Genomic DNA, 24,235 nt, shown 5'->3' on the forward strand with positions numbered 1-24,235 from the left:
ATTCAGTATTCACACTTTTAAGAGGTAAAATATCACCTATATTTATATAGGTATTATCAAAACGAAAACAGCATAAACTTTTCAATTAAAAAAGGACTATTTTTTAATACTAAAAAAATTTTTGAACTAAAAATTATTTTAAGAAGCAATAAAAAAACCGTCCTAAATAAAACTTACAACTTTAAAATTAGAGAATATATCTCAACAAAACGAGAAAGAGTTGCTCACTAAGTGAAAACTACAAACTTATTTCCTAAAATCTCAACAAAAATCACAAGAAACTACTTGGATAGTTATAATGAATAAACCAAATGGATGATATTTGGCATGTTTTAATAAATATCAAAGGTGCTAACATCTATGAAACAAAAGAATTGCACTAATCTATGTACGTACCTCAAAGTAGTATAGACACAAATGGATACTTAAAATAACATCTCTATATAACAGAGGTTACTCTAACAGAATGATCAGCAGAGCCTGTTATGAAGATTGGAAGCGTAGGATGCCAATCCACACTTGTTATTGCTGCAGTATGAGGAAGTGTTTTGAAGGCGCTCATATGATCCTGCACCTGATGAATGAAGATAACAAGTTTAAATGATTTGCCCAAAACAACAGAGATCATGAGCTTACATAGAAGGAAGACAGCATTTTTCAGGTTATTTTGCTAATTATTGAGTCAAATATAAACAAGCTCAAATTTGTTAAGGAGCTTAAACTTTTTGTTCATGCTTAGCTTTTCATTATTTATGACTCTGATTGCATGAAAAAAAAAAAATTCATGGTGCAATACCTTCTAAAATTCACATAATTTAAAATATAAGTATTGCATGATTTTTTTTTTAATAAGTATTGCATGATTTCTAAAATATATTCAATGGCTTTTGATAACAGAATTAATCATTCTGTAAATATCATCAAATAGACATTCAACATGTAAATATTATATATATAGTGCCGATCATAATTGAACAGGCTCTTGTAATCATGTCAATGTTCTGCTCATTTAATAATTAGTTAATTACAACAATAACATCAAGCCTTTATCTCACTATATGGGGTCGGCTAAAAAAATATAATTCAAGATCACTTAATTTAGGTTTCGTTTGGGAGAAGGCTTTCTTACTGCTTCCTAATGCAGCTTTTTGGTACAAAAATTAAATTTTTGTACTAAAAATTTGCTTCATTAAGCAGTAAGAAAGCCATCACAAACGAAGCCTTAATGTGAAAATTTATACAGCCAAGCATAGTTATTCACGAATATAGAGCTCCTGATAGTAATCTAAAATAAGAGAAGATGCTCCACCTGGTAAATGGGGGACCTAACTGAGCCTGATGTAACTAGCAATCTCCTTCCATTTGAATCCAGTGCAATTTCATGTCTGCATATCTTCTCACTCTCAGGGTAGCAAAACCTAGTCAAGAGAGCAATCAAAATGAAAAACAAACTCATAAAAGTATTTTTTTTTTTAGGATTTCTTTTTAAAAGAGGCAAACATGATGTGTCCCCAGACTAGCAAGGCATGGGCATATATCATGGTTTTACATGCTTATTTTCATTTATCCTTTCACACAAGCACCCGAACCCCTTTGATGGCACAACAGGTATGCTAAGTTATAGCTTCAGAGATAAGAGTCACTTAGACAAAAAAAAAAAAATTAGAAAAGATAAGCTAAGTATGACATAAAAAAAATGTTATGAATCAATGTGTATCATCTATGGAAGATAAAAGAGGAAGAAAATAAATATATGTAATTTAGTGAATGTACAGCAAAGATTACAAGAACGCAATTTACATATATATCATAGAGTTCTTATATATATACATGAAACACTAAACTATTATATTTATTTATATAACGCTTAAATATCTTGATCACATCAAATATATGCATGAAAATATGCATTTCACTTTTCAAAAAATAATAGTGATATTTTTTATGTGATTTAAATATTTAAGTGTTATATAAATAACTATAAATATTTAGGTGTTAGAGATATGAATACATAAAAATTCTATGACAAAAATATGCCAACATGTGAATATAATGCACTGTAAAAGGACTAAGAAAAAATATATATAAACCAAAGATACTTGATAAGTTGTGTAAGAAGATTTATTGATTTAACATCATGTAACACCTGATAGAGAAAAAATGGAAAATGAGAACTATAGAGCCAGTCCCAAATAGGTGCGATATAGCTAATGATGATGATAATGAAAAATCAGGTCACTTGGAATTTTCATTAGTAATCAAACCAAACGTCCGCTGCAGCTCTTCTTTAAAAAACTGGCTAAATTTTTTCTATAATAGAATATTGGTAAAACTATATAGCTTAAACTACACCTATGTCGTACCTGCTGCAATCTCTGGACCAAAGAACTTGGCCTTGATTCTGCAGGCTCCATTCAAAGATCTGCAAACACTAATACAAAATGATTGTCCTTGCAGAAGCTTAGACAGACAATGTTTATCGTACTACTAAAAGATAATGAAGCGATAATATTGCATCAGTAAGAATATCATTTGTAAAGGACATAACAAAAATCAGGTTTTTAGAATAGTGATGAACTAGCTGATTTAATTTGGAGGTAATTAGGAAGTTTCCTAATCAAGAGTAAATTATTTAGGAAGGTTCTTAATCAAAGAGGAATTATTTAGAAAAATTTTAATTACAACAACATCAAACCTTTATCCCACTACATGAAGTCAGCTACATGAATCTTTTTTCCCCATTGTGTTATGTTAAGAGTCAAATTCTTATTTAGATCTAATAAAGAAATGTCATTTCTAATATTTTATAACCAAGTCTTTTTAGGTGTATCTCTACCTTTCTTAACACAGGTTAAATCTAATACATTACTCTCCTAACTAGTTATCAGAAAGTCGCCATTTTATGTGACCAAATCATCTAAGGCGACTCTCTCTAATCATATCTGCCACTCGAGCTACTCCAATCTTTTCACGTAAATGCTTGATTTGTATCATGTCTCTAAGAGTAAAGCTACTCATCCACGTGAGCATCCTCATCTCTACAACACTGAACTTAATATTATTCTTCTCTTTTAATGGCCAACATTCTGCACCATAAAGCATTGCAGGTCTAACCAATATCTTATAGAATTTTCTCTTAAGTTTGAATGGTACTTTTCTATCACACAACAAGCTCTATGCATTCCTCCACTTCAACCATCCAACTTAAATTCTACTTATAATATCCCCATTTATTTCACCATCACTCTAAACAATAGACCCAAGATGTTTAAAACGTGTACTCTTATTAATAAATTGATCGCTCAAAGTCACAAATCCCCTACTAGATCTATTACTACTAAAATTATACTCCATGTATTCGGTTTTAGATCTACTCAAACAAAAATATTTAGATTCTAAGGTTGACCTCCACAATTCAAGTTAACCTTCAACTCCCTCTTTAATCTTTATTTACAAGAAGAATATCATCAGCAAAAAGCAATACACCAGGGAACATCCTCTTGCAAATCTCTAATAAAAGCATCCATGACTAAAGCAAAACGATATGAGCTTAAGGTTGATCCTTGATGTAATCCAACTGAAATTGGAAAATATTTGGTCAAACCAACTTATGTTTGGACACAAGAAACAACTCTAGCATGCATATCCCTAACGACTTGAATATAAAAGCACTATTAACCCCTTTATTTTTTAGAACTCTCCATAGCACTTCTCTTGGAAAATTATCATATGCTTTCTCTAAATCAATAAATATCATAAGAAGATCCTCCTTATTCTCTCTATACTTCTCCATCAAAACTCTCAACAAATGTATAGCTTCCATAGTAGACCTACCAGGCATGAATCCAAATTGATTTTGAGAAACATTAGTACATATCGTAACATTTGCTCCATAACTCTCTCCCATAGTTTTAAAGTATGACACATCAACTTAATTCTTCAATAAATCGCACAATCTTGTGCATCACCTTTATTCTTAAAAATAGAAATCAAAACACTCGTTCTCCACACATCTGGCTTTTTTTAGTCTTCAAAATAATATGAAAAATAATATTAAAAAAGTTTAGAAATCCATGAAATTCCCTCATCTCCTAAGCATTTACCCACCTCTATTGGAATATCATAAGGTACAACAATTTTCCCACACTTTTTTTTTATTTTTCTTTAAAACCTCTCTAACTTCAATTTTGCGCAAGAGATATTTGAATTCTAATTTGGAAGGGATTAACTAGGAGTGTTTCCTAATTAAAAAAGGCATATTTGGGTGTTGATTTGAGAGGGAATTGGGGGAGAGCTGTTATTGTTTATTGTTTGCTATAAGTAGTAGGATTTATGTTATATTTTGTATGAAGAATTTTGTGAGTGTTTGCTGTAAATTATTTTTGTGAGGACTCCTAACGGCGTCTAGGGTTCTCTAAAGAGGACAATTGCATCTTTTTTGTTCGTATTTCCTTTCTTATACATAAAAATATGTTGTTTGTTGAATTTGTATTGGTTCGTTGGTTGTCTTTGATACCAAGGCATATCAAATAGCCTTCACGTTAAACAAATGTCAGGTTTTGGAATCTCATAAAAAAAAAAGAGGGAAGGGCGGATTTACAAACCTAGCACTTACATTTACATTAACATATTTAATGTCTATATTTATTTATTTATATAACAGCTAAAACTCCTTGACAACATAAAATTACAACTTTGATATCTTCCATCACCCAAGTATACAAAATTATTGCTAACTCTCCAGCAAATGAAGCTCTTTTCTCCTCTCTTGTCGTCTCATTTGCCCTCTTTCTAGAGGCTGGGGAGGCAATGAAGTAGGGGAGGTCTGGAGTCATGTAGGTTTGTAGTCATCGAGTCAAGTAGAACAGAGATAGAAGAGGGTTAACGCCTATGGAGCGAGTCAAATTTGTGTGAGAAAGAAGTGAGTTTGCACCTATGATGCACCAACACTTCTCTCCAAAGAGATATGCAATTTCTGACACGTATCTGATATGACACACGCCCGACATGCCTTTGACATGTCATAGACAATTAAAAAAATTAAAAAAATAAATTAGGCAGACGTACCCGACACGCCTCTTAAATATTTTATAATTTTTTTAATAAATTTTTTTTTCTTCAATTTTTATTTATTAAAAAATACAACCCCCCCTTCCTTACGGCTCCCAATCTCACGGTCAAACAGCCATCCGTGAACCTCCAGCCCACCTTCTCCTTGTAGTTTCCCTTGCCGCTGGACCTCCTTGTTTGCCCAAGCCGTGAATTCCAATTCCCAGGTGACTTAATGAATTGCCTAATCAAGGGCTCATCTTAAGGCAAGGTAATTAATGGCACTTAGAGCCATTTTGAAATTCGAATTCAACTTTCCATCTCATCTCAAATCCACTTGGGAAGTTACTCAATACCTAATTAAATCTGAAATAAAATTCAGGTTTAATTTAATTACCTACTTAAATTTGGGCCCCACTCTCATAACTCCTAAATCTCTCTCTCCCATATGGCCGGCCACCTCATCCCATTGCTCCTCTATTTAATTGCCACATCACCACCTCTTAAATGCCTCCTCTCACATAATTAATTCCAGATTTCTTGAGTTTTAATTTCAGATTTCAAAAATCTGAAACTGAAACAGCTTTCCCCTCTTCCGTTGTTATTGGATTTTCTCTTCCAAGTGATGCAAACGTGAGTTCCCTGAACTCTTTGCACGTGGCCCTCAACCTTCCCCTCATCTTCTACCGGCTGCCCACTCCTCATTCCAGCATGGGAACTTGCTAGCCGGCACCCAAGAAAACTGCAGGCTGCTGTCCAAAGTGTCCAGCAGCTCCAAGAGTAGACCGGATCCTGGTAGACCCATATTGGGTGCTGTCCAGGAAGCTACCTATCCACGAACGACGATCTAAGGGTCCTTCTTCCTCGGAGTGGCCTTGGTTCTAATGTGGAGACGCTTCTTCCGCTAAAGCCTAGATTAGTGAGTGTATGGGCTCTAAAGCTGAAGGTTCTCTTTATTAATTCGTGGATTCTTGTTTATTGTCGTAGCGTACAATTACTCTTTGAGTTTTCTTGAATTGTTGGGTTAATCGATGTCACTCTTCGTTGCCTAAACGAGTTAAAAACTAAGAGTTCTAAGGATCAATAATTGTTATAATTAATAAATTTATTTTGGGATTATTTTGTTAAATCTGTTCTCTTTAATTTCCTTAAAATAACTCCTGAATGAGTTTGTTTCACATCAAGATATGAGCTTAAGGCTGATCCTTGATGTAATCCAACTGAAAATGGAAAATACTTGGTCAAACCAACTTGTGTTTGGACACAAGTAATAACTCTAGCATGTATATCCCTAACGACATGAATATAAAAGCACTATTAACCCCTTTATTTTTTAGAACTCTCCATAGCACTTCTCTTGGAAAATTATCATATGTTTTCTCTAAATCAATAAATATCATAAGAAGATCCTCCTTATTCTCTCTATACTTCTCCATCAAAACTCTCAACATATGTATAGCTTCCATAGTAGACCTACCAGGCATGAATCCAAATTGATTTTGAGAAACATTAGTATTATATCGTAACATTTGCTCTATAACTCTCTCCCATAGTTTTAAAGTATGACACATCAACTTAATTCTTCAATAAATCGCACAATCTTGTGCATCACCTTTATTCTTAAAAATAGAAATCAACACACTCGTTCTCCACACATCTGGCTTTTTTTAGTCTTCAAAATAATATGAAAAATAATATTAAAAAGTTTAGAAATCCATGAAATTCCTTCATCTCCTAAGCATTTACCCACCTCTATTGGAATATCATAAGGTACAACAATTTTCCCACACTTTTTTTTCTTTTTCTTTAAAACCTCTCTAACTTCAATTTTAGCGCAAGAGATCTAATTTGAATTATAATTTGGAGGGGATTAATTAGGAGTTGTTTCCTAATTAAAAAAGGCAGATTTGGGTGCTGATTTGAGAGGGAATTGGGGGAGAGCTGTTTTTGTTTATTGTTTGCTATAAGTAGTAGGATTTATGATATCTTTTGTATGAAGAATTTTGTGAGAATTTGTTGTCCATTATTTTTATGATGAATCCTAACGACGCCTAGGGTTCTCTAAAGAGGACAATTGCATCTTGTCTATTCGTATTTCCTTTCTTATCAATAAAAATATGTTGTTTGTTGAATTTGTATTGGTTCGTTGGCTGTCTTTGATACCAAGGCATATCAAATAGCCTTCACATTAAACAGATGTGAGGTTTTGGAATCTCAAAAAAAAAAAAAAAAAAAGAGGGAAGGGCGGATTTACAAACCTACCACTTTAAACATTTACATTAACATATTTAACGTCTATATTTATTTATTTATATAACAGCTAAAACTCCTTGACAACATAAAATTACAACTTTGATACCTTCCATCACCCAGGTATACAAAATTCTTGCTAACTCTCCAGCAAATGAAGCTCTTTTCTCCTCTCTTGTCGTCTCATTTTCCCTCTTTTCTAGAGGTTGGGGAGGCAATGAAGTAGTATCTCAACACTAAAGTCATATGTTGTCTTAACATTGAAGCACGACGCCACCAATTTATACACCCACAATCACGCCCCTGCGCCATCTCAAATGTCGCCAATTTCTACACCCACAATCACGCCCCTGCGTCGTTTCAATGTCACATTTTTTTTTAAACGACATCTCAACATCGACGACTAACATGTCTCAGCATCAAGGGCTGATCCTATTTTGACGTCAATACCTGATGCACCATTGCATAGCATCCATGCTCGAATTTTTCAGCAACATTGTCATCTATCATCTCGATGTCTCACCTGCCATCCACGTCCGACTCTCAACATTCTAATACTAATCATTTTAAGTGCAGATCATAGTTAAATGACTTATTATTTTTCAATTATTCTTAATATTCTTCTTATTCAATTCTATACATTATTTTTAAGATATAAAATTATAATATTGTGTCTAACATGTGTATATGTCATATATTTTTAATAATAGACGTATCCTATGTCCGTGTCATCGTCTTCGTGTTTGTGCATCATTGCACGCAGAGAGTTAAGTGGTAATAAAGGGTAGCATAGTAGTAATTTTCATATATTAAAAATTTTTAGTCGTTATGTAGATAAGAAAAATTAGGCATTAGATATAATAATACAGACGTTTAAAGTGGTATTTATGCAAATTCACCAAAAATAAATAAATATCATTTGTCTACTTTCAAAGTTCATTCAATTAAAATAATATAATATATAAACTTAACAGGAGAAATAATTTGAAATGCAATTGAAACGAATGATTAGAAAGCTTCCGAGGAAAAAAAAGTCAACAAATCAAATCCAATGTTGCATGCCTTGCCATCAGAACCCAAACTGAAAATGCTCGTCTCATCTGGTCCAAATAGTACTGAGCTGACAGCTGAATCATGAGCTGGCCATCCTGTGATTTGTAGACCAGCAGACATATCTTACGTTGATTAAGGAAGTTGAAAATCTTGAAGGGTCAATTGGTATCTTGTGCATCATATATATTGAAAAATAAGTAGGAAACCACGCTCATAAAGACCAAATATAAACAGTGTGAGCCACAAAACTCGGTTTTAATGATCATACTTCCACTAGATCTTGCTAATTATGAGATAGAATTAAAACTAAAAGGCTAAGTAATCGGTATAAGTCATAAAAAGAGATTCTACAGCTACAGCTTCCCACTGCTACAAACCTGGAACTCTGAAATAATTGCTAAGCATCCATGTCTCATGCCAAGTAGTTAACCAAGCAATCTCTAAATTTGAAAAGACTACCCCAAGTGATTGATAGAAATGTAGAGTGGATAAGGTATGGATCTAGCTGTTATTAACATTGTTTCCTGAGCCTACTACTACGATGTATCCAGTTTATGGTGGCACACTAAAGGTCTTTTTTTTTTAGGTGCTTGGATCTCAACTCGGAAAAGAAGTTCCTTTGAAAAGAGTTGCAGTGAGATCTGTTTATTTTGAGATAATTCACTTCTTTTGAATTTAGTTCCCGTATTTATTTGAGCTGCAGCGAATTTCAATTTTACTTTATTTTCACATCAGTTTTTGTTATGTTATTATAAGAAAAAGTAATACTCCAACCCATCATTCCATTAATTTAATATTATTATATTATTCTTAATAGTAAAAAGAAAAAAAATGAAGGTAATTCCATAGCTCTCAAGATTGACACTATTAAGGAGAGTTTTAAGAGTGAGAACTCAACTTCATCTAATTTCAACGAAAAACACTTGAACTCTTCTGAAAGTGAGATGTAAACACTTCTTGTCAACTTGTAAACTTCCTCAAAGAAAATTGATTACAAAACGCAGTTCACATGTTGTTCGTTGGAAATCTTTGTAGAAATTTTCCATGTCGTGGAATCTTGCAAGACTTTCAAATTTCCTATATTTACTTCGGGCATACTAGGTACATAAATTTCGAGGCTAGATTCGTTCGATCATGTAACAACGTTATTTAGAACTCAAAACTAGGTTCAAACAAAAATTTCAATGAAATTACCAAGGGTCCACAGGTACATTTTATCATGTCAGGGTTCAGTATTTTTTAAGTACTTCCTCTCAATTTGAATTTGTCCGTACCAGCATTTGTTACTAATTGCAGTTTATATAATTTCTTATAAACATCTTCTATCCATAATAGCTATGCCTACCTCGTTTTTCTATCCTAAGTAATCATATCAATTCTCGCTTCAGGCCTTATCATGCCTCTTCTTCTTAGTTATAAATATCCAAACTATCTGCTCATTTAATACGAAATCCTCCAGGGTGGATCTGACGAACATTCTTTAATCATTCAAATTTAAACCTTAATAATTTAATAATATTTTTCTCATAACAACTTAATTTCTACTGCACTTATATTGCCTTCTCCATTTCGCTGTAATACAAGACGAATGATAGTTTTCATTAATCTTTGATGAATTCCATTCAACCATTAAGACATTCAATAATCATAAATCAATATACTGTCTCCTCCATCAATCATCAAGCTTTATTCCTATTAATTACATGATTATACATCCCCATTCCAAAAAGCATTAGATTAACTTAATGATACCTAAGCCTATATCACTTGCGTACTTAACATTCTAACAAGTTAGTTTAATCATTACCACTCATGTCCACTAAAATTACATAACAAACAATTGTACTCTTTCGACTTGAAGCACCTAGTCTTAGGCTTTTTTCCCACTCACATCACATCAATCTTTTTGCGCCATAAATGTGAAACACCTTATGTAAAAGAAGCTAAACTATTTAAACATCAAGGTGCCTTTGGTGTAATGGTCAAATTTCATTAAGAAACTCTGCAGCTAAACGTGCTCATCCCGAAGTCCAGGGATGGGTGACCTCCTGTAAAACCCGAATTCGTCAATAGTAAGCGTTGCACATATCTCGATGCGTCACGACAAAAATTAAGTGAAATTTCAAAGTCGTCGGATTTAGACGAAATCAATTTTATAAAATTCTACACAAAATTTCGAGCAAATTGATATAAATAACCTATATTGAATTTCGCTTAAATTGGAAGTTAAAATTTTTAGAAGTTTAAGTATACCTAAAATACCCTTAATAATATTAAAACGAAATAAGGCAAGTAAGAGTATTTAGGACTTTATGCAATTAAACATAGCAACTCCCTCTTACAGGGACCGAAATTCATTTGGTCCCCATTCATTTCGTGCGGCTGAAATGAGAGACGAAGGGAGGAGGCAGACGGGAGACTTCGTGGGCGGCTCCGACAGCAGTTTTCGGTGGCCGGATTTGAGGGAAATTGTAGAGGAAGGCAAGGGGAAGACTAAGGTATGCTTAATTTAAGCATTTCTCCATTTCTTTCAAAGTTTTTCTAAAAAGAAAATTTTAGGGTTTTTCAAAACTTAGAAATTCTTGTAGAAAATGTATAAGAAGAGTTTGAGGAATGATTCTAAACATAAATTTCAAGTTTTCCCCAAAAATTTTTTGATTGGAAAATTAGGGTTTTTCTTAAAAATTGAAATTTCTTAAAGAGCTTTCACAAAAATATTTCCTATGGGCATAGGAATGTTTCTAAAATGAAATTTTAGCTTTTTTTTTTAATAATTTGCTTTTTTTATATTTTTTCTTATTAAATAATCCGAAAATAGATTAAGGTATTTATAAATTAGGCTTGGGGGAAAGATTGGAATGATATTGGGATGAAATTGATGATTTAAAGTTTTCCAAAAATTTGGTAATTTATTTAATCCAAAAATTTAACTTAAATTATTTTAATTTCATTAAGCGTAATAAGGATCAAATAGTAATAAATGAAAAGTTTCGACAATTTAGAAATGTATAAAGTTTTAAGGAAAAATTACTGTTGATATTTCTTTATGTGTAATCTTAGGTTTTGATCATAAAGGAACGACACGTGTCTAAGCGACGTCGTATGTCGTAGATGTTTGCTTTGCAATTGCTAAGGTAGGTATTCCTACCTCTTTTAAGTTCATAAGTTCTTCTTGTTAATGGTCAAAATTTCATATGCTTTATTATGATATTTTAGTTTAAAAATTTTATGTCAATTATTTAAAAGTCATACTGCGCAGCAAGCTTATATTTTCATGTTTAACTTGTGACATTTTAGAAGAACATTTGAGCATGAAACATTATTAGACAGACACATATGAATTGACGATTGATTTAATGTTCTTATGTTAAGTATGGAATGATTGAATGTGCATGATGATCTGGAGTACCAAATGGTAAACGGACTCTTTGGAGTCAATGGTAAAAGGGCTTTTCGGAGCCACTGGTAAAGGGTTTCTTCGGAGCCAATAGTAAATGAATGACCAAAATTTGATTGTGTATATGATCGGTACAAAATACTAGTATTTCTCGAACGGGTGTATAATTATATGATTAACATTTTATATATTGATACATTTATGAATAAAAGAAAGTTTTGAATGAATGAAAGTTTTACGAAGAAAGGAAAATTTTAAGAAAAGAAAAATAAAATTAAGGAAAGAATTATGAATTCAAATGTTATGCATTCCTAATGTTATATTGATGAAGCATACATAAAATCCTTATGTTATTTAAGTCTTGTCATACGAAAAGTTTACTGCATAATATTTCTTCTTTCCTTGCATTATGAATTTAATTGAGATATGTATTACCTGTTGAGCGTTAACTCACCCTGCTTTTGAGAATATTTTTCAGGAGAATCTATGATGTGAAACAAATCAAGATGATGTGAAACAAATCCAGAGTTACTTAGGGAAATTAAAGATAGCGAATTAACAAAGTGTTTCCACAATAAATTTATTACTTATAACAATGATTGACCCTTAGAATTCTTAGTTTTTAACTTGCTTAAGCAAAGAAGAGCGAAGTCGGTTAACCAAACAATTTAAGAAAACACAAAGAGCAATTGTAAAACTACGATAATAAACAAGAATCAGCGATTTAATAAAGAGAACTTTCACCTTTGGAGCCCATACACTCAACTAGTCTAGGTTTTAGCGGAAGAAGAGTCTTCACATTAGAACCGAGGAAGAAGGAGCCTAAGATCGTCGTTCTTGGATAGGTGGTCGGAGTGATGGAGGATGACGGTCGTCCAAGGATGATCCAACGTCCCTTTGATCTTTGCTCGTCAATCACATCCACTAAGGTGTAATAGATACGGTCGATGTAATCTTCAATGATATCGTCGAAGTCGAAGCCCACGTCAAAGAACGATGATTGGAGGATGTCAACTTGATCTTGGTCGTCACACACAAATCCAAAGTTCCATTCGGGCTCCGCCATGCATCCTCGCCAAGGGTTGAATGAGTACTCAGGATGGGAGAGGGAGGAGTCACGGTTTTGGAGGAGAGAGAGGGGGTGGGTGAGGTTATGAGGGGAAAAACTAAAATCTGAATTTTAGTTCAGATTTCCAAAAGTGAGGAGGGATTAATTTCAGTTTTCAAAATTTGAAATTGAAATTAACTTATGAGGAAAGGGATTAAGGAAGTAATAAAAGAGAATTAAAAGGGGAGAGAGAGAGGGGAGTGGCCGGCCAAGCTAGAGGAGAGAGGGGGGTTTCGGTTTTGATGAGGTGGGGCCCTTAAGTAGATAATTGAATTAAATCTGAATTTTAATTTCATATTTAATTATGTCTTAAGTAACTTCCCAAACTTTAAAATGAGAGGGAAACCAAATTTGAATTTCGAATTTGGCTTTAATCTTATTAATGGGCTGGATTAATGGATGAGCACCAATTAGGAAAGTGATTACTCGAGGGATTTGAAATTCAAAGGCTGAGAATTTAAGAGGGGGAGGCGGCGGGATGGAGCTGTGGGGCTGGCCGGCGGAAGACAGGCCGGCGGGTGGCTGGCTGTTGGCCGGCGGAAGGCTGGCCGGCGGGTGGCTGAGCGGCTGGCCGGCGGAAGGCTGTAGCCAGGGGCCGGCGACTTTGGCCTGCTTGGAGTAGGCGGCGGCAAGAGCAAAGGGAAAAGAATTGGGAGTTTCTAGAGACTTGAGTAGCCACGGATCCACTAACCTCAATTGCCTTCAATCTGAATTTCCACCACGAATGAGGGGACGAGAATTTAGAACTCACAAAGAGATCTATTTCCTCCGACGAACTCACTAAGAGATCGGGGAGGAGGAACTCACAAAGAGAACTCAAAGTAAAAATTTCATTTCATCAAAACTGAAATTACAATGCATGAGGCCTCATATAAATAGGTCAAAATGAAATAACAAGAAATGACACAAATACCCTTCCGGGCTACATAAGCGACTCAATGCCCATAAGTGCAAAAGCGGAAAAACATCAAAATAAAATAAACTACTACATAAAATGACAAAATACAACTCATGCTTCGTGGCCGTCGATCTCTGGCGTCTCATAAAGGTACATGTGTCAAAAATGCTGACGATGTCCTCATCAATTTACTAGAGAGTGATGGCGGAAAGACAGTTTACCTACCGTCGTAGAGAGTCCCAGAATGTCAGGTTTTTATGTTCATGTTATATAATGTGTTGGTTGTTGTGTCGTGAATGGATGTAAGGCTTTCAATTTATGTTTTAAGAGATTTTATGCGTAGGATGTCATCATTGTTATCATTTGCTTATCATAGTATTATTAAAATTAAGGGAAAAGATAAAATATTCACTTGATCAAGTCCTATGGTCATTCATAAAAATTTAGTTTGAATATCATTATATTTTGTACATATACAATCACGACATTTTCTACCCTTAGTATTTTAATCATAACTACCATTTTATATTTGAATCATAAGTATAAGTAATCAATTTTTGTCATCTAGAACCCCAAAATCAAATAGTAATAATATGCTCAAAGAAAATATCATATCAACCAATAGCAGACACCCATATCAAACCCACCAAACCCTGATGACATATTATGGCGAAGAAAGTTACTCAAGACTTCATAGGAATGTCCCAATCTCTTATTGTAAGTCAAAGCCCATGATCAAGCTTACTAGCTACCCATCACAACCTCTATGCCAAGAGTATCATCCTAGACCTTATAAAGATTACCCTATATAGCACTACTATTACAATAGAAGGGCTAATTATCATTACTCGTACAATGATTAGGAATTCAAAGAAAGATGCATTAGATTTCAAGAACTTTTATTCAATGGAAACCAAAACCCAACCATCCCTATAGTTAATGAAGAATCCACTCATCCCACATCAATCCTTAATAATAATAAAGAAAAACAAAATTGAGAAAGATTAGTGCAATTCATTACTAAATCGTGGTCTGGAAAGGAAATATTTGTAGAAACATATTTAGAAGTTCTCAACGTGAATTAATCACCCCTAAGACTAAGGAGCCTTCCAAAAATTCTACTGAATCTCAGGAACAATATTCTGATAAACATCTTATGAAATTATATTCTTTTAGAAGGGTCACTGATCTTATGCCTAGAAAATTTTCTCTAAGGAGCTCCATTGACTTAGAATCAGATTTCGATCAAGATAGTAGTGAAGGTCCTATCTACTCATATGATATCTTAAGCACATTGAATTTGACTGTTATTGAGTCTCCTCTTCCTTCGCAAGTTGTGTCATACATTCTTTCTCATAATAAATCTCCTCATTTCCTTGTCGAAGTTTCAAGATATTTGAACTGAAGAATTTATGGGCCCATCGCCTCTTTAGAGTTCCACTAAATTAATGCATCAACCAAGATAAGTTTTTACTTTACAAAACCCCGTATTGATCTAAAAATAACAACTTTGCTCTACATCTTGTCATTATTTGATATCGCTGGTTAGCAATTGCCTAACTATATGTGGCTATTGCTCGACTACGATTGGTCACCAATGGACAGCATCTTGTTATTGTTGAATACCATTTGGTGAGTGATTTTTCAACAGCAGAATGCAATGCCAATGAGATCTTGAATGGAATCCAATTCAGATACAAAATAAATCAGTGGGTCAAAAGAGGCTGGGACAAGTGCATGGGGTCGTCTTTGCCAAATGAATGTATGGGTGATGAGGGTGGGTACAATAAGATGATGCAAATGAGAATTGGCAACACCGAGGAAGAATTTAATGTTGGATTATTGCGGGGGAAAGTGAAAGAGATGGTCATTGAGGAAAGACGGTACCCAAAGATATAAGAGAAGGGATAGATGAATGTATGTGTGGAAGCAATGTGAGGGTAGCTAAAAAGCTTTTAGAGGTCACTAAGCTAACGTGAGCAAGGAGCTTGGCATTGTTGATTGTATATTTGGCATAGCTTATAAATATAAAATGACTTCAAAATTTGAAATGCTAGTCATCCAAATAATAACCCAAAATATCATGAACTAACATTTAAGTCCTACTCAACAGCTATTTAATTTGTTGCAACTCTCCCTTAAGAAAAATATTTCAAAGGAAGTATTGATGATTGCTTTGGCAAATCTATAATGAGTAAAATTACAAATTAAGAAATAAATTTTTAGGACCAAGAAAAAGTATAAATTTGCCCAAAGGAATTTCAAACGAATGCTTCTTCTTCAATTATTGAAAGAAAATGACAAAGTATACAGTTAGTTTAGCCATTTATCAATATTGAGAAAACTTAGATCATTGGACCTTTGTTCTTATCTAGAGGAAGAACATTTTATTTGAACAGATACATAATGCATATTATTCTTCTCCAGAAGAGTATTCACCCAAGACGGAACCCTAAACATTACGAAGCGACCCTCTTTTCATTCCGATCTCTATTTACTGCAGACACAAGCAAGTACCAAAAAAATCTATTCATTTTCTCCACCACATTAAATCACCAACAAGCACAATTAAAATAAACTGTGGTCATATTCAATTTCACTAAAGAATCCACTATTTCCAACTTCCATTTGATTCACATAACAAAATGTCTTAGCCATTGGACTTAAATGGCATAAAAACATCTCTAAACCATTTGTAAAAAATTTATGGGTGATGCTTTACTAGGAGTCTAGGATGACATGTTTATAACTTCAATTTTTGGAACAAACAGGGCAAAAAGCCACAAAAAAAGGTTATTAATATCAAAAACAATCTTGAAGTATCATATGTTTGGAAAAAAAAATGTTTAAACTCAATAACTACCCTCACCATCATCTATCATTATCGCTATCATTAGCATAATCTGAAACTAATTACAGTCAGCTTAATATATCCTTTTTAGCTATTCATTCTTTAAATTTACATGTGGCAAAAACCAAAAACCACATATAATCTAGTTGGGAAACTTCTAATCGTTATATCGTTGGTCAAACTTTTCCTTCAAATTCAATTTTGCTCAACCTTAAGCACGCTAGAATCACCTAGGTCATTTCTCTACACTTGGTAATTAAAACTAATACAAACAAAATAAATTCTACCACGACAGCCTTCACTTGTAAGAAAACTTAACAGTAAGTGCACAATCATATTCAACACCAAAGCATCTTCAACAACTAGATGAATGCAAGCATTAGCATAGGGGATATAGATCTGAAAGATAAATGGCACATTTTTTATATGCAGCATATAAAGGATACCAAACATGTGAATCATCCCATCAGTAGCAGAAGCAGCTAAAATCTTCCCATTGTGATTGAAACTCAATGAAGTGATTGCTGGTGGATCTTTACCAAGAGGTAGGGTTGCCTGAAGAAACAAAAAAGAAACTATCTAAATTAGTGGATAATTCCCCTTTTTGTTCAATCATTCTGATTTTATCAACAACATAAATGACTTCGTCAAGCATCCCTACCATGGCCTTCCATGTTTTCATGTTCCAAACAGTCAAAGAAGCAAAGCCCATTTGATCAATTTTACTAAAGCCATGCCTACAAGTAGTTTATCAATGTATGAACAATAAGAATCATCTTACATAAACGTACAGAAATCTTGAAAATTCAATAGACATATACAGAATGTGACATTGAATATGAAAAACAACATCCGAACAAGCAACATTAATTGTCTATTACTAGTTGAACGATAGGGAATGTTGAAGGCTACTAAAGAGAGCATCAAGTGTAAGTTCCTTGTAAAAGAAAATGGGAGTAAACCAAAAGGATGATGAAATGAATACCTCATAGATGCAGCAGCAGAGACAAAAATTGGTTCCACGGGACTACACTTCAAGTCCATGACGCTGCAATGCAAACCCAAGGTGATAAGTAAAGAAAATTTCAAATTTTATCTTCAAAACTATCTTGTAAAGGACCTTGGGAATTCTTGAGTGGTATTTAGATCACAGACAACTCTCTTAGCATCAACATTCCAGGCTTTAATGCCTCCATCAGCTGTCCCTATGAGCAGCTATCGTCAAGAGAATGAAGAAACACCAAAAATATAAATTTCATGCATCCTCTTTATCAAGCACAGCAATCAAAAATGCATAAAACAAACCAGTCATTGCATGAGTTAAAATACCAAGCGATCAGATCTGCAATCCCATTCAAGTGACATGATCTCAGCCCCACAGTATATAGTTGCATTTCTTGATGCCGTTGTAGATGATCCATATGTCCAAATCCTATAATGGTTTAATTTCATGAATGAGCCTTGTAAATAAAAGGCTAAAATTTTTTAATGTTATTAAAAATAATAATTACCTGACGGTGCCGTCTACAGAAGCACTAGCAACATTAGTACCAGAAGCAGAAAAGCGACACCTACTAATTGGATTTGTATGCCCCAAAAAAGTTTCCTGAAAATCAAAAGCCCTGTTAACCTAATCCTGTAAACCAGAAACAGACCAGAAAATAAGTCATAGTAAAAGCATGAAACAAGATAAGGAAGATAAATAAAGACGCCAATCGATTAGAGACAAACATGCAAAAAGCACAATTAGCAGTTTGACTAGTTCACTTACCTGAAACTCAACTGAGACTTCGGGGAACTCATCTTCCTTCATAACTTCTCGCCTGATTTCTGTATTAAATTCAATGCACTGAAAATATTCAATAATACTTCATCTCCAAAGTTCTCCATGCATCTATTCAACTTAATCATATAAGAGAAAAAGGAGTCTGGCCATATCATTCATTGTTTTTGGGATTAAACTAGAGTAAACTAAAAAGTTGCTGCTACAAGGGCTTATACGGGAAAAACTATATGATGAACAGAGGAAGGCATAAGGAACTATATTACATCGGTCACAAAATTCCAACCTGAAAGGGACATCTGAGAAGCATCCTTGTCTTTAGCTTCAATGGGGGAAACTCTATTCAAGGAGATTGAAGAAACATCTGATTTTGATACTACTAGATCCTGAGAAGTATTAGCTGAGATTGAGATATCCCCTCCATTGGCAACTTTCCTAGCCCCAGCATGGGGATCGTTAGAAGTGGTACTTTCATGGCAGCCCTCTCTTAAGAGACTGTTTCCGATATCCGTCAATGTGTGTTCATGTGATGAACTATCAACAGAGTTCCTCGCTTGAAGATTGCATATTTCAGGCACAGTTGCAGCAATACTGATAAGGAAATGCAACATCAAGTTCAAAGCACTATCACCACAGAAAAGGCTATCTCAAGAGAAATAATAACAAATGTCCAATCTAAACCAACAATTTAAATGTATGGATAGGTTGATGGAGATATGAACAATAACATGAAAAGCTCATAATTATAATGGGAGTAACAGCACATGATGTGTGCATACAGCCACACACTTATGAAAGGGGAAGGCCAGCATGGCAATTTCTTCAGTAGTTAGGATACCAAATATGGACTATGCAAATAAAGAAAAACCACCTAGCACTGAGTGTCAAAATCTTAAACATGTATTGCAGTTTGAAGCCAAGAGAATAGAAATGAATGCACGCCAAGAAACTTCAAACATAAAAGGAATGAACATAAAGATAAAACTATGAGCATGCATATTGATGTAAGCAACTTGAAACAAAAACACAAAGAGAGAACAAAGAAATTCAAGACTAACTCTTTAGAAATTTAAGACACCACTTGGAGAACAAAATAGGCTAAATAAACAACTAAATTTCAGAATATAAAAGAAGCGATCATCCAACAAAGCCAAAGCAAAAGAAAGTTAACAAAAGAAACAAACTAAAACAAACAAAAGCTATCCTCAGAACATCCTACTAGAGGACTCCTCACATGCACCGATTGTAGGAATATATATATTTCAGATAATGTTTAGATATGCAAACCAAAGGGTCCACCACTGCAAAGGGGTCCAACGTCCTACCAAACTCCTCCAGCAAATGCCACCAAAATAGCCAACAAATCCACCAAAACAGCCAACAAACTTTACCAACGGAACTAGAACAAAGATACAGGTGGAGTGGAACTTGCGGAGAGACGAAGAGATTAGAAGCCCGAGAAGAAAGGTTGGAAAGAGCCCGTAGGATTTCCGGAGGGGATGAGAAAGAAGACGGACAAAGCTCGCAAGCTTTTCCAATAACCCGCAAGTCAATAGCAATTTTGCTCACAATAATTCACCACCCAATTCATCTCCAAGCATCTCATATATATAGGCAATAGGGGAGAAACTTAACAGCCCAAAAACCCCTCAAATCCCATATAAAAATAATAGAAATGAAATGCCAAAAGTCACCTTGCATGATATCCCAAGAGTCTCAGCAAAGGCAAGCAAAAAGGCCACGGATCCAGCCAAATACAGAGCCAAAGCCACGGCTTCAACACAGGAAACCAGGAGGCATTTCACGGGTCCAGCAGAAAAAGGCCCTCTTGAAACCAAAAAACAACCCAAAGGACAAGGTGGACCCCAAAGCCAGCAAACCCAAGGTAAGCATAACCCAAACCTTTTCCTACCATGATCATTGGATTTACCACCATCATTGGATAGCATAAAAATAAAACAAAAAATAGAAAAATACAACTAATATTGTTCAAAACAAAAATAATGCAAAAAATCTAAATGCATCACATATTAGTAACAATTCCCTCATGAATGAAAGAAGGATATAAATAACTGTGGTGTTACCTTCTTAGTCTTAATATCTCAGATTCCTTTGTCTCTAACAAAGCTTGAAGTTGTGATAGCTTCTGGTTTAGTTGCTTAATGTCAGCTTCAAGACGCCTGACTGTATTCTTTTCTGTACTTATCTTTAATAGAGCGGGGACACGTAAATTGATTAAGGAACTCTAAGAATGAATAAGTAAGATTACAAATTAAAAAAAAAATTGAAATAAGTAACTTTAATAATACCACAGGTTTAGTATGAGTATAATGATGTAACTTTCAAAACGATAACAACTCAATTAGCAAAGTTCCAAGATAGCTGACTCAAGTGTAGTAGAAGAAGGAATTAAATATACTTATTTCTTTTAGGATATGAGTCCCATTGAATATCTCACTCAAGATATTGTGGAATGAAAGTTGCAAGGCATCAAACCAGTCCTTTGAAAAATACACACGATACTGAGGATCCAAGCTTGGATTCTTAAGATATGGAATAGCTGCAAAAAAATACTTCAAACAAAAGCACACTAAGATCATAATAATCTAGAAGTCTAATGGATAAAAACCTACCAAACCATGGTAGCCATTCTTCACGCCTCTGCAATAGATAATTCCCGTTTGAAGCAAAAAATTCCACTACCTTGTCCTGTCTTCCGGTTTGCAAAGCATGAACAATATAATAGCGCAAGATTGACAACTCAAGCTTCGATAGCGTAGAAATAAGAACTGCATCTGATGATGAGGAAAAACATTGCTTGAAAAAGCTCAGCAAACTAACTAATTTGTCCGCTTGATATTTTGGAACATAAACTGAGAAAACTAGTTCTATGATCTTATCCACTTGAAAGCTTCTACCAACATCGGTTGACAATTCTCTTTCAAAGACTTGGAGAGTATTAGTAAAACCTCTGAAAACAATAAATTCCCTCACAAGTTCTTCAGCATACTGCATGTTCTCCATTATATCTATTTAGCTACACGGACATAATGAACACAATGCATCAATAATTGTAAACCTACATAAGACTACTATTCTCATAAGAGTTGAAGAAAGATATTTACTGCTGAATTAATTCAAAGAAAAAAAAAAACAGAATCCTATAGCTGGTAAAAATATTAGATTGTGGTTTAGTCACTCGTTTCAAGCAATACAATTAGCTTAGATAAAGATGATTATTGAACATTTGTTTGTTTGTTTTTTTTTTTTTTTTTTTTTTTTGGGGGGGGGGGGGCTAAGAATTGAGCTAGTGATAGTGACTCAAACAAATTAACATAAAATATCACCACAAAAGTGAGATAGTAAGAAACTTTTTTTACAGGCATTATTGTAATGAGTAAAATTGGAACTTACCTAAGATAACTATCTCCCCTTATTCAGGGTTCCTATCGTAAAAAATGAACTTTACACTCGGAATTCTTCTTACTGCAAGGAAATCAAAATATTTTGAATTCATGCAACTCTAACTTTCAGTTAACACAACTAAAAAGGAGACATTTATATAAGCATTCAGTTATTCATATGCTTGTAACATGAAGAGATGATAAAACTGCGGAAACAAACTAAGAAAGGAGCCACCTCTACAAGCAAGGACTGACAGATAATAGACATCAGAAAAACAACACCTGTCCACCATGAATTTGAGCTTTGCAACTCAAACTGCAAAGCTTTGGCATTTGGATGCGGAATTTCAGCACGAATTGAGCAGTATTTGAGTTAAACCTTGCCAAACGCCAAAAAACGGCTGCTCAAATCTCACGGTAAGTTAAATCGCGATTTCGACATTTTTGCCCTAAATTCCGGATTTAGTAAATCCGATAGTTCGGCCGATTTATGGGATTTAGCCAAATAAGCGCGCGAAAGTGGTGAAAGATCGTTACCTTTACGGCGAGCTCCCGTCGTGATTTCCGATCAGCCAGCAATGACGTCGTCGAAAGCAGCTTGCTTTAGCGACTCTTTCAAAACTCTACATCATACTGAGCACGCGAAGCCGAAGACATGGAGATGAGGATAAGCAAAGCACAGAGCAAAGAAAGGAGAATTACAGAAATAGAGGAGGGCTGAGAATGAAATTTTACTATTTTAGCAAAAAATTTAGCAGCTAGGATGGGCCCTGTTATGACTCTTACCATCTAAGGTAGGGGTGTAAGTGAGCCGAGCCGGCTCGTGAGCCGGCTCGAACTCGACTCGTTAACTGCATTAACAAATATTTGCAAACTGTTTTTTTTTTTTTGAAAACCCGGGGCAAAAGAGCCCATATATTAAGAAAAAGAGTTCATATTATAAGTAACAAAAGTAAAGAAAAAGCAAAGAGCTAAATCTAAACAAAATTACAAAGACTATAGCAGTACTGGGAAAAGAAAATGGCAACAACAAATAGACTCAGAATTAAGGCACTGTCTCAATCATCAAAAAATTCAGAGGCGAGAACTATATGAAGCAGACGGTGGCACTGGTTGCCCACAAAATCTGAGTAAGCGACAGAATAACCCAGCAAAACTGGCCCTCACAGTGACTCCAGCCCGTCCAGAAAAAGTCACAAAAACGAGCCAAGTTGCCCATAAGACCCTCAATGGCTCGGAAAGACAGTCCATGCTCATCATCGTCCGTTGTGCACATGTTCATCCCACAAATACTGCCATAATCTTTGAAGTATACCCGAGATTTGCTTGTAAAAGGATCTAAAGACAATCTGGAATGTGAATGCAAAAAACCGAAATCCACATTCCCAAAAAACAACTTATCCCAGGTCTGAAGGAGAATGAAGTTCAAAAAAACCAAGCTAAACCATAAGTAATCGTCCTCATAACTTTGCTTCCCAAAAACCATAACCAAAGAAGATGGCATCCAAAAATATTTGAAAACAGTCCAAACTAAAAAATCCTGAACCTTTGAAGCAATAGTTCCCTGTTTTTCCATTTTAGAGTTTTCAATCTTAAAGCCATGGAGATATTGCAAAACAGTTTAGTCACATTGACACTGATATCTCCAAAACGCCTGTTATTGCGTTCTCTCCATAAATGATAGATAATACAACTAATAGCAAGGTAGCAAAAATCCTTTTCAGCTTTGTTGTATCTAACCGAATTTTGAATGAATTCCAGAGTTTGCGGTAAGTTAGGCCTGAGAAAGAAGCATTTAAAATCTGGGAGAATGGCCGTCAGAATATAGAAGGCAAAGTCACAAGTAAAGAATAAATGTGTATGGGTTTCCAGATTTCCAAGACAAAATGAGCAGTTCAAAGGCACCTGGATGCCTCTAGAGAGCAGGTTGTCAGCAATTTTAAGCTTTCCCAATCTTGCCATCCAAGCAAAACATGCAAATTTCAACGCATGATACTTATGCCAAATGGCATTATACCAGTCCACAGATGGCACATTAGCATAATAAAATTCCATAAAATTTTTGAATAACCACTTCTGGGAACCATTCCACAAAACCTCATTATACCTTTTGATTTCCACAGCCATAATTTGATCAGTTATACTAGTAGGGATGGTATTAGGAAGATGCCACATACCATTAAAATAGAAGTCTTTCACCTTAGTTGCATCCATCCCCCGATGCGCCTCCCCAATGACTTGCCCAGAAATCCATGGGTCCCAAAGAAAAGCAAAGTCACTGGAATTTGAAACAGAAAAAATTAACTCATCCTTAATTCTAAGTGCTGTTTGAGCAATTTTTTTCCAAAATTTGGGTGCATTGGAAGAAGAGGGCTTCCAAGGAGAGATGAATTTGGCTTTGAACCAGTGAGTTAGCATGTTTTGATTGTTGTAGAACCTTCC

General features: G+C 34.6%; 1 protein-coding gene across 2 annotated transcripts; it reads right to left on the reverse strand.

Annotated features, from left to right (window-relative positions):
* Positions 1–211: 211 nt before the first annotated feature.
* LOC110109381 (WD repeat-containing protein 91 homolog) lies at positions 212–22,513 on the reverse strand. 2 transcript variants are annotated; one of them, XM_028693168.1, is made up of 17 exons: positions 22,331–22,513; positions 21,804–21,875; positions 21,023–21,426; positions 20,827–20,949; positions 20,474–20,615; positions 18,676–18,980; positions 18,378–18,436; positions 18,118–18,212; positions 17,936–18,038; positions 17,727–17,821; positions 17,592–17,654; positions 17,268–17,343; positions 17,053–17,161; positions 8,362–8,474; positions 2,364–2,422; positions 1,310–1,418; positions 212–574 (listed from the first exon to the last, which is right to left on the reverse strand). In XM_028693168.1, the coding sequence occupies exons 3-17, from the start codon at positions 21,411–21,413 to the stop codon at positions 440–442; spliced, it is 1,977 nt and encodes a 658-aa protein (XP_028549001.1). In that variant the 5' UTR covers positions 21,414–21,426; positions 21,804–21,875; positions 22,331–22,513; the 3' UTR covers positions 212–439. The 2 variants fall into 2 exon arrangements, with proteins under 2 accessions (XP_028549001.1, XP_020696079.1); XM_020840420.2 differs by lacking the exon at positions 21,804–21,875.
* Between the last annotated feature and the right edge of the window lie 1,722 nt (positions 22,514–24,235).

Source organism: Dendrobium catenatum, unplaced genomic scaffold (assembly GCF_001605985.2).
Source record: "Dendrobium catenatum unplaced genomic scaffold, ASM160598v2 fragScaff_scaffold_231, whole genome shotgun sequence".
Classification (NCBI taxonomy): Eukaryota; Viridiplantae; Streptophyta; class Magnoliopsida; order Asparagales; family Orchidaceae; genus Dendrobium; species Dendrobium catenatum.

Excerpts from the sequence above, each read along its gene's own strand:
- LOC110109381 (XM_020840420.2), bottom strand. The coding sequence starts at position 21,413 with ATGGAGAACATGCAGTATGCTGAAGAACTTGTGAGGGAATTTATTGTT. Across the intron at positions 18,981-20,473 it reads GAGATATTAAGACTAAGAAG|TATTGCTGCAACTGTGCCTG; the intron begins GTAACACCACAG and ends TTTCCTTATCAG. Across the intron at positions 1,419-2,363 it reads TGGTCCAGAGATTGCAGCAG|GTTTTGCTACCCTGAGAGTG; the intron begins GTACGACATAGG and ends TCTCTTGACTAG.